At 34.4% G+C, this 12,117-nt stretch overlaps 1 protein-coding gene across 1 annotated transcript in view; it reads left to right on the top strand.

Annotated features, from left to right (window-relative positions):
- Positions 1-12,117, top strand: part of LOC145693348 (uncharacterized) — a 240,992-nt gene that overhangs the window by 135,722 nt on the left and 93,153 nt on the right. Inside the window, exon 3 of the mRNA XM_081769265.1 lies at positions 1,562-1,690. Within this exon, the coding sequence (XP_081625391.1) occupies positions 1,562-1,690 (129 nt within the window). The remainder of the gene's footprint in view (positions 1-1,561; positions 1,691-12,117) is intronic.

Here is a 12,117-nt window from a genome sequence, read left to right as displayed (position 1 = left end):
GCGTTTGACACGAATCCTGCTCGAGCAATGCTGTCAATTCTTCGTCTTGAAATTTTTTTGGCTGTCCAGCTCGCTCTTGGTCTGCCAAGCCGAAATCACCACTTCTAAACCGTGCAAACCACTTCTGACACGTTCGCTCAGCTAGAGCATGGTCACCATACACTTCCACCAAAATACGATGACTTTCAGTCGCACTTTTCTGCATGTTAAAGTAATGCAGCAGGACACCCCGCAAAAACACTTTATCAGGCACAAATTGCGCCATGTTCACTTAACTACAAACTGGTGTTGTTGACGCTTTAATCCACTGCCCTATACTACGAACGATACGCGATGACAGCGGTTTGCAACACATGTGTGGATACACGGAACTGTGGGACGCTCCGTTCGTTGCGCCATCTCTTGTCCACCCGCACGAATTAATTCCTAGACCAAATATAAAGAATATATGGGTACGGATCGTGATTCTTTGTACTAATATAACTATATCCTATCTGACCAAGAATTGTTTCTAGATTGGAATTTATATTCAAAAATATATTTCATATACCAGTACACTCTGGTAACCCTGGAACAATATGAAAATTGAATTGATGAAGGTTCGCTGACCGGGCAGCCAGAACCGTTGAACTACCCCGACCGGAGAGGTAGCGGTTCCATTGAAAGTGTTAATATTGTGGTCAGTAAAACAATTTATCACGTATTTATATTTAAAAATTCGTATTTAGGTGTGTAGAGTTAAACAAAAGATTGCTCAGCGACTTTGTGTCGCCAATTTTCTTTTGTCCATCCTTAGTATTTATTTCCTTATTCTTACAATCTATTGCTATAATAGCTGTAATACACTAAAAGAATCTTGTTTACAGTATTTCCTAGATACTGTAAGTTGGCAGTCTTTGATGCTGTAGAAGTCAATAACCTCTATCTTCTTGAAGTTTCTAAAATCATACGGAACTTTCCAACAAATATACAAAAGAAGCAGTATTCTGTTCTGCAGCTAAACTTAATGAAATTTTAAAAAAGTAATATTAGAATGATAAATCTAATGTATAAATAAATAACTACACTAATTAAATATATATGTATTTTAAATTTGAATATAAAATTTATATTGCATATGCAAATTTTATGAATAATAGTAATAAAAATAAATAAAAATATCTCTGTTAAGCTTGCGCTTAACACTACTGACACTTCAAAGAGGATTAAACCACAAAAAGAATTTTAAAAATGTACGAAGTAAAAATCTTCTTGTCACTATAATTAGACATATGTTAATCGTCTATTATAGTTAATAGTCTAATTAACATATGTCTAATTCTAGTGACAAGAAGATTTTTACTTCGTACATTTTTAAAATTCTTTTTATGGTTTAAATCCTTTTTGAAGTGTGCCTAAGCTGACGATAAAGACGATGTTCTTCGAAAGTACTTCCTAGTGATGAGGTTTGTTTCTTGCGGTGTCTATTAGCCTTTTACTTACATTATTTCTATTTTGATTATAATTTTTAATCATTATTTCTACATGCATTTAACTAGATTGTAAACTTTATAATTTCCAGGTCGAGGAGTTCCACACCGTCAAGCAGTGACAGTAGGCATTCATACAAAAGGAAATCATCAAGAAGGAAAAGGCGCTATCACAGTAGACGCTCTCGTTCTCGAAGCAGAGACCGCCATAGTAAAACAAGGTAAAATTAGTGGTTCTGAAAGAAAGATATCTAGCAAAATCTTAAGAGTGGAAATGATCTACTTTCATGAGGATCGAACGACTTCTCCATATAATAACACTTCATGCACTCTAGGGAATTTCTTTAAATTTGCAAACATAAAAAATATGGTGGTAGAAAAAAATTATTGTTTCGTACATCCCTTATGTAATAAAATATAAAATTATTTTGTTTGTGCACAGTACTAGTTTATATGGGAGAGTATTGTGAAAACAATTTTATTTATAAAATAGAGGAGAATTTAACATTGGGCCACTTGTAGGGTACTTCTTTCGTTATTGGGGAAGCAGCGATACGACAATGTTTCGTCGTAGAAAACGACCGGTGCCATTAGTATCTCAAAGGTGAAAGTAATATCCTTAACACTGTCTGGTAGCATAAACGCATATTTTACTGGCTTACACAAATTTATGTATTTATTTTTAGTTCGACTAGGCCATTTGTGATAGTGATAAATAATTCAAGTTACAAGTCATGTCGTGTATTTAGAATCAGCAATGTTTCAGCGCTCATTCATGAAAATGACACAGGAGAGGGCTCTTCCTTTTGTTGGTTACCACAGGAAGAGTGGTTATCCAAATTTTCTTGCAATAACACTTTTTGTGGGTTCGGAAGCCAGGATGCCAAAGTCAAGCATCAGCGACACTGAAAGAGGCAAGTTATATATATTTGTATATTGGAGTTGTTCTTAATTATATGGAGATTTTTTTTTCGAATTTCATTCCTCCTAACCCCTAAATCGGTTCCATGTCGGACCAAAGAAACCCGTGAAAAATGGCTAAATTGAAGAATATTGAACCGACCTCCAACTGTCGTAAACCTTTGAATGTCTTTACAATGTATAGCATATGGCAAAAGTTTGGAATAGATTGTTGTAACTTTGAAACGGCTCTAGGAAAAGGGACCATATCTAGCACAGGTGTAGTGGCCATTTCTAAGTCCACCATTTTGGATTTAGACCCAAACTTTTAAATAGAAAGGGGTCATGTGACATATCGTTTTGGGGTAACTTTTCACCACAAACACACATCTACCTTTAGTTTCAACAAAATCGTGAGAAATATTCTTCGAATTTTAGGAAAGGGTCTGATAATTCTCTTTCTTTGAAGTTGTTGACTTCCGCACTATTTATAGAGTAACGTTTTATTTGATTTTGTTTATACACCCCGTTATATTTAAAACACTTTTTTAACTTCACGCGTTGTGGTACTTCATCATCAAAGACTGTTAATGCCGCAGTTTCTGGTGACAGACACCACTTATGGTAAGCGATTTCTAGATCTGTAATATGTGGTTCATCCGACTTATCTTTTGCATAGGAGGTTGAGAGGAAACCAGTCCTTGTTTCTGAAAGGGTCAGAGATTTCAAGATCGAAAGTAAAATCACATTTATTTCCAATTCCAGTGTCACAGTCTTCGTGCCACAGTAAAGTTAACTTATGTTAAAATATACTACAGCAGAAAATAAACAAACATTTAAATTTTGCAGCGCATAAGGCGAGTTACTTTTTTCTTTATTAATCTGGAGTCGTAAAACGATATTTTTTCAGGAAGACAAATGAACAATGTTAAAATATAACTTACGGATTTTAAATGGATAGTATCCGACGACTAGAAGGAAGATAAGATTCTTCTAATAGCATTTCTACTTAGAATTTTAGTAGATTATATTTGTGTATATTTATGTCACTTTGTGCTTTATAACAATCACCTGCAGCGATAAAAACAAACAACCAATTTCGGACCTTTGCTTTACCATCTTTTTCTTTTCTAAGGTAGATCAATGTTAAAGCCCACAATTGCGTTAATGTTCAACTTAACAGCTACCTTTATTTGTTTAATTCATTTAGATTGATGTATTTTCTTCATATTGCACAACTTAATGAAATGCATTTCCGTATGAATTCAAAAGATAATTTCCAATCCTTGAATCATCTGAACTTAACATTTTTCCATATTTTTTTTTATTTCGCTATGAAATCATCTGACACAATATTTGCAATATCGCAAGAATAGTATATGTATTTGCATATATGTGGAGTAAACCGTTGAAGATAGTTTTAGAACAACGCAAATTGCACATAGCTCTAGAACAATGCGAATTGCGCACTTCACTCACTATCCTTTTATACGAACTGACAAGGAAAGAACAGCACCCATGATAAAATGCGTGGAAAATACGAAAACGATAAAAACCCAAGATCGGTGGTTCGAATCCACCCAACCAGTTATGAAAGTTTTTATGAGCAAAAATATGGTAAAGAAAGAGGATTAGGAATTTATAGATAGTATGTCAGTGTTTCATGCCAAAAAGAATCGTTTACATCGGAAACAAACAAATTTCAGTACTTTTTGGGTTTGATTACTCTTAAGATGTAACGAGCAAATTCATAGCAAGGTGCTGTAGATTGAGTTGTTAATTGTTGAATGAAGAACACGCTAAATTACAGTGTGTCGGGATAGCGGATGAAAAAGTTTTTGTTTTATTGTTGTATATTTTAATGTTAAACTTTTGACTTATATTTGTTTAATGAAGTTACATTTTGACTTTCGAGCTATGGTAGGAGAAAAAAAAGTATTATAATCGTGAAAAAATATCGGATTCGAGATTTCAACAAATTTACACGTTTCATGACCCATACAAGCCGTAAAAATGATTTTTAAATTTCTGTTCTACCATCCATCTCGATGTAAATGTGTTCATTCGTCAGGACGCGTACCGTTCAACTTATCCGTACTAAATTTAAATTTAAGATTTTTAAATGAATCCCTAGGGTATTTTCCCGCATTTTCTTCTTATACCAAAAATTAAAGATAGTTTACTGAAAGGTGAAAATAAAAGAGAACGATTTTCTCAGAAACGGCTTTAACGATTTTATTTGTATTTCGTACATCAATATTCTGATAACAACGCTATGCTGTTGTATGTTATTTCTCTGAGAAAAGTCTACGAGAGATGGATGTGTTTTTACTGACAGTTTTCTCAAAAACGACTCAGGTTATTTTGTTTGTATTCCATAAGTATTCCATTAACAACCTGACAATACACGATTCATTTTTGAGGAATGGTTTATTCTTAGAAGCTAGTTTTGGACGATGTTTTCAAAAAGAAATTGGTTGAAAAGGAGTCAGGCGATTTTGTTCATATTTCATATATCAGTATATCACTAACAGTCCTAGACTATGATATGTCACTTCCTTGAGAAGAATTTACAAAGGGTGGTTTAATCGGACTATTTTAAAAGAGCGATTCAGACAATTTTGTTCATTTTTCATAAATGTCAGTAAAATCTGAAAAATATCCAGGAAGTAGTTTATTCTTGGGGTGAATCATTTTCGGACAATTTCCTGACAAACGACTCACGAGATTTTGTACATATTTCATAAACATAGATTTCACTAATAACTATAATGTATAAATTACTTCCAACATGAACATCCGTAAGATGTAATTTATTCTTGCAGTGTGTTGACCGGCGATGTTTTCCAAAAATGCTGTATAATTTTGCTCGTATTTTACAGGCAAATGTTTCATTAATAATTGCAGCATAACATGATTTAGTTTAAAGTATTGAAGCAAGAAGGTTCAGTGCGTTGACCCGTACTACTTATTTAAATATATTACTTGTCTGAAAATGAGCTAAATGAAACTTGTAACTAGAAAATGTATTTAAATAACATTTTGTTGTTTTATGAAAAGTAACAATGGAAAAGAATAACAGTTTAAACGATTGAGATATATTTTAGTTTAAGATTTTGAATTAACACATGTATATACACACACTCGTGTATTTTTTGTATTTTGTCTTATAAACGAAAGGATAAAAAGCAATTCTAAATATTATGTAGGAGTATCCTTTGTATCCCTTACTTAAAGTGGACATTACTTCTATCCGTAAACCTCTATAAGGAAATATAAATGTATTACGCAGTTCTGATTAGTATTAATATTTTGTGATGCACAAACCCGTGTGAATAGGTTTTCTGTGGGTTCTCCTGTTTCTCCAATTTCATTCCTTCCCAGTAGCGTAGCTAGAGTTTTTTTCACGGGGGGGGGGGGCAATGAAGGGCCCAAGAGGATTTTGAGGAGGCCATCTCCAATATATATATATATATATATATATATATATATATATATATATGTGTGTGTGTGTATTCAAGGTGAATGTTTCCGTCTTTGTTGTTCATGATTTTACTCTTTTGTAAACAGTGAAAATATAAGAATTTAGTACCTCAAACAACTAGGATTCATTAATGCAATTGATTTCTAATATAAGTAAATAGTTATTTAATCAAGAAAATAACTTATAGGTTCATGCCTCTACTAGAAGAGGATCTTTCTATTCGTGTGGGCAGCAGCAAACATATCCACAACTTGTTAAAGATCTAACGATTTAGGAATTTTCTTCTCAATATAAAGTAACACTAAGTTTTTCAACCTATCATGAGTCATTGAATTGCGTATACAAGTCTTTAATCTTTTCAAAGAAGAGAATGACCTTTCACATGTATCACTAGAAACTTATATAATTACAGAGATGATACCTAGCTTGTAGGTTTCTAGGAATGCGTTTTTGTAGACACAAAGAAGATCAACGAAATTCGTTAAGGAATCAGCTTTGGTTTTCTTCTCATCTTCATAGAACTTAATTGGTAGAGCAACCCACATTATGCTTTATTTCTTGTTTAATTATGCTTTTTTTTTCAAATTATGCTTTATTGTTAATTTCAATGATTATTTTACATTAATCGTGTATAATGTATAATATTTATTATACATTAAATATTCTAAATATCTTGATTTATTTATTGATATTTTTTTGCAACTAGTTTCTCTCATATTTAATGAACTTTCTACTTTCAATTCATTGTAAAGAGATGTGCTTTGCTCGAATAATTTTTTTCTATCATTTGTGTTCGCCTTACAGGTACATATATACAGAAAGAGAAAGTAAAAGATGACACCAAAAAGTACAGAAAGTGCTTAAGTTAAAAAAGTAAACATAACAATATAGTATGGAGTTCTTACATACTATTCATTGTTGGCGGAAAAATTTCTTCTTTTACTTTTTTTCTTTTCCCCACATCAAAGGATTACACCGAAAAGTTTACAGAAATGAAAATAAGCTTTTCATTGTTGCATTGTTATGTTCTCAATGATTTTGCATTGTAAATATTGGTTTAAAAAAATATTAACACAGTATGTTAAACTTTCAGTTAAAGAGAATTTTAAAAGAATTGTGCTATGTATTTTAAATTATGCTTTATGCTTTATTTTCTAAAATTATGCTTTTAAAACTAGTTTCTTCTGGACTCTTAGACAATCACAATCATGTTCAAGGTACCAACCATATGTGTAAATTGCTGTTATGCTTTATATGCTTTTTATTCTTTTGGGTTGCTCTACTAATTGTGTTTGGGAGGATTTTGAGTTCTCACTTTAATGTTTGCAGATCACCCCATAATGCTGGGTTATAGGATCGACAATGTTGTAATTTAATAAAGTTTTTACTTTTTGGATGTAGAGTGGTGATTGATCTGATGATTTTGCAACATGATACAAAGCGGTTTTCCATATCAGTGATTGTCTATCAAAAGTAGGGAGAAAAATGTCTTTTGATAGATATATTATTTTTAGAAAATTCGTTTTCTGCATCCAATGAAGGAAAAGATTCATCCAAAATGAATTTGTGATATTTCGATGGCGGATGTCTAGTTCGTTTCCACGAGGAACCCCTATATTCTATTTGTTTCCGGCTCTGGAATTCGAGACCATCTTCTTTGCACATCTCCAAACATTCTTGATAAATTTGTTCGAATATTGTTCGTTGAGAGTCATAGTTACCAGACCTCATCTTGGACAGCGTTTGAACTAGTGTATCTACAAGGATCAAACCTTCTGACATGTCTGCATCTACTTGAGATAAGGCGAAACGCAAAGTTATAGCATGGCACCAGTAATCTTAATTTCAACAGCCCGAAAACATTCCCTCGTGTACAGATCACACTAATTTTCCGGATGGAATGATGGAGATAAATAAATATCAGAAGTTCCAGATTTGTGTTAATACCAATGATAATATAATATAATGTGTTGAAAACAGATTTTATGAAAAAAAAAGGAATAAATGGATATGATAATTTGTAAAAAAAAAAAAAAAAAAAAAAAAAACTGATAGTGCTTAAGTGAATTATAAGAAAAAGCCTTGAAATGTAATCAAGAGGAGCCATTAATATGTTTTTCCTTTGTTATAATAACTTGTCCTAAGGGACAACGGTGATAGAAACTAATGAGACTTTATAATTCCAAAAATAATCATAAAGCACTTAATTTGAAATTAAAGATTGATAACATTTGGTAATATAATGGGGATTCAGGCTGGCACAGGGGGAGAGTGAAAACGGAGGCAACAGAGACTTTTTTTTTAGCCATGTGCAAAGAGATTAACCTTGGACTTCGGGTGAGAGGTTACCATATACTCATGTGGGTTTCAATTGCTACCACTTGTAAAAGTTAGCTAAGAAAGACAGTCTGAGCGTAGTATTAGTTTCCTAGCGTAATTAATTTTTGTGACAAGTAACTCGTATATGCAAATAGCATCGTTAATATCATCTTGTATGTTAGAATTGTCTTTGTGTAAATAAAATTGTAATTAAGCATTTCGAGGTAAAACAGGTTCTTTTACTTAACTTCTACAAAGAAAAGATTAGAACTTAGGCCTATCTCTTATGCACAGATACGACAGCGTGGGATACTGTCGGTCAGTAAAGAATATAATCTGAAGTCATCTACCATACGTAACTAAATATAATTGATTAATCATTTTTATTAATCAATAAATAGTTGTTTGGTAGATAAACTCATAATAATAATAATAATAATAATAATAATAATAATAATAATAATAATAATAATGATAATAATAATACCAAATTATTTAATGGATGCTATGTATTTGTTCTATGTAGCCATAATCAATGGAAATCAGTTACTTAGTGTACGAAGACTTTTTTCGTCCAACACAAGTGTAATGTTTTACTGCAGTGTATGTTATTTGTAAGTATGCATATCATATTTTAGTGCGAATTGAAGCGAATGAGAATGCCGACTGATTTTCTATTTTTCTGGTTGTTTGTCAAAAACAAAGGAGATAACTAGATAATGGACAGAGGTTAAAATGAATGTCCAGGTGGTGAGGTCAATGCAAGCATCCCACAGATTTCCGTGAATTAGAATTACTACAAACTAAAACGAGTGGAGCTATTTTATTCGGAACGCAACGGTATTCTGCAGTTCGTAACTTTGTTTTCAAGAGATGTTTTGGAAGTACTTTCACTTGTAGCCACTGGCAACTCACCGTTTGTCGATCTATAATAGCATCATCTGTGTGGGGGGCCACTAGGGGGCCAAGAATTTGAGCAAGGGGACCTGGCCCTCCCTTGGCTCCGCCACTGTTCCTTCCACAATTTCTTTCACACTCATCATTACCGTATCTCTTAGGGTAGGGACATGTCGAAGAAACCTCGCGATCGAGGTCAAAGTTTAAGTCGCGGTCGCTACCTCGATGTCTAGGTCGCGATGGATGAAGGGTGCATATAGCGAGGAGGTCGCACTCTCGCTGTTAAGTTCTCAGTTTGAGGAGAAACATTGCTGTGACGCATGTGAAATTATTCCGTGCGTGTTTTGTTGTTCAGTTGATTTTGTAAATTCAAGCGTTGCTAAACCATGTACTCCAATGACAGTGAAGATTATGATTCTATGTACAATTACAAAATGGTGGTTACTTTCAAATATTCAGAATAGACGTTATGGTGCTCATCCTATTAATAAAAGGAGACAAGATTTGGGCGAATATCATCATTTATTTCCGGAACTGAAACAGCATGCAGATAAATTTTATGAATATATGAGAGAATGTCTATTGAAACTATGGACTGCATTTTAAATAGAATTAAGCAAAACATAAAAAAAAGAACTACAATAATTACCACACAGATCCAATCCTGACAGAAAAAAGACTTGTTTTAACAATCAGGGTTACTGCGTAACCCTCGATTCTTCGTTTGAGAACAGCTAATTTCGGTTAGTTTCACAGAGAAACTGTTCTTCATGCATTAAAACACCTCCACTACGAAATAAGTGTCATATTCTTATTTCTGTCTGCAGAAAATCAACAAAAGTGTGTTACTGTTAAAAAAAAAAAAAAAAAAGTTTTCAAATGAAAGGGTGAATTGTTTTGCATGTAATCTTATCACACGAAGCTTGAGTTATTTTTTTTTCATGTCCTTTGAGGATCTAGACAGCAGACACACACAATACACAACCACTCACCCTCCTTCCCCCCTCACTCTCACAAACACACATAAATATAAATCAGAAAGATCAAATGCGTGTTCAATGTTTCCTATTTTTACACGCAGAGACCACATGACTTTTTGTTTTGTCCTATAGATATGTGCCTGTACAGCTATTTATTTACCTTATACCAGTAAGGAATTTGTAAGAAATTCTTTTTTACTAATTTCGGAATTTTAGGGGGGAGGGTCTTGAAGTTTCTTATCATAGATATGATTAACACTCCTTCTTTTTTCTTTACAAATTCCGGAATTTGGGGCACTCAGCCCGAAAGCACCCCTCCCGCCACCACCTTATATAATAATGAGCTACAGTATAATTATCACATAAACATGAATAACTTATCTGACATTCCCATTTCAGTTGCTATTTTCTTCCATTCTCTGTTTAAAACGTGCCTATCATGATGTTGTTTATGTTTTTTTATCCCATATTGCTGGGACATTCCTCACTAGTTCTATTAAAAATATCTTTCATAATGAAATTTAATAGTGCATCAAAACCAGGGGCTGCTAAATATGCGATTCGAACTGGCATTGGTCGCTGGAAGTGTGACGTCACGCGGAAGAGAGGAAATCGCGTCTTCTGCTTTTAGCATATATTTTTTGTATGCTCCGAGCATACTCTAACTTCATTTGATTGTTGAAACTACATAGAGACAAAAATATTGCTAATTCTAACACTACAAATACGCAGGGTAAATTGCTATATTATAATAAATTTATATTAATGTTATCATCCACTCATTGTTGTTGTTTTATGAATATTGATAGGAAATGTTAGTGATAATTCTAATTGCAGCCCTCAGAAGTCACAGAACCCGAAACGCATTGATTGTTTTTCTTTGCACCGTGTTTCTTCATTATTTGGGCTTTATTATTTTTTTTTTTTTTAGGTTGAGATTGTTTAAATAAATGTTCTTGTTTTTACATGTGTTTCTACTATATTTTGGGTTTAGTTCGCGGAAAATGTGCCCGAATAAAATTCGTAAGCGCGAGTGCCATGAGGCTAATAACTGCAAGTCTCATTAAAGGATCTGAGCCAGAACCTGACTAAGCACGAGCCTGAATGAAGGATGTGAGCTGAAGCAAAAATGAGTACAAGCCCTACCAACGCCAGTGAGCTCGAGTCCCACTGAGTGTTGAAGTCTGTGCCCAAGTAAGCGCTTGCCCGAAAGAGATCAGAGAGCACGAGCTCCAAGGAACCTAGTTTGTGCAAGCCTCATGAAAGATATGAGCCCGGGGCCAAATAAGCACGAGCTTCAACGAGAATAATGAGCATGATCACAGTAAAGGTAATGAACCACATTAGTGAAAACCGCGCTGGTATCAGTGAGCTCGAGTTATATTGATGGTAGTGAGAACGAGCCCAGCTGACGGAAGTGAGCCAACACAAGTGAGCATGAGTCCAATCCAGATTAGTGTGCCCGAATCCAAGCAAGTGCGTGACCGAAGGAGACTAGACAGCACGAGTTCCAAGGAGCCTAGTGAGTTCGAACCTCATTAAAGAATGTGAGTCCTAGACCAGGAAAGCGCAAGCCTCAACCAGAATAAATAGCGCGAACCTCACTGAAAATATGGAACCCGAGCCCACATTAATACACACTGGTGTCAGTGAGTTTGAGCCCCATTGATGAGTGAGCTCGAGCTCAGTTGACGGGAGATAGCACGCGCGAGTGAGCAAGAGTCTAGTTAAGATCAGTGACCCCGAACCTAACTAATCGCGTGCTCGCTCGAAATAGATTAGGGTGCGCGATCTCCAAGGAGCTTAGTGAGAGTGAGCCTCACTGAAGGATGTGAGACCGAGCTCGAGTAAACGCGAGCCTCATTGAAGGATATGAGCCTGAGTTTGAGTAAGAGCGAGCCTTAACGAGAATAGTACCCACTGAAAGTAATAAATTCATTGCAAGCCCCACTGACGTTATTGAACACGAGGTCATTAATGGCAGTGACCCTTACTGTAGTTCAGATTAGTAAGCCCGAGCTTTATTGAGTGTAATGAACCCAAACGTGTACTCCAATGAAATGAAAAT

This window comes from Thermobia domestica, chromosome 8 (genome assembly GCF_964235325.1).
Source record: "Thermobia domestica chromosome 8, izTheDome1.hap1.1, whole genome shotgun sequence".
NCBI classification, from domain to species: Eukaryota; Metazoa; Arthropoda; class Insecta; order Zygentoma; family Lepismatidae; genus Thermobia; species Thermobia domestica.
The sequence above is the reverse complement of the archived record's forward strand: the minus strand, read 5'-3'. Positions and strand labels throughout refer to the sequence as shown.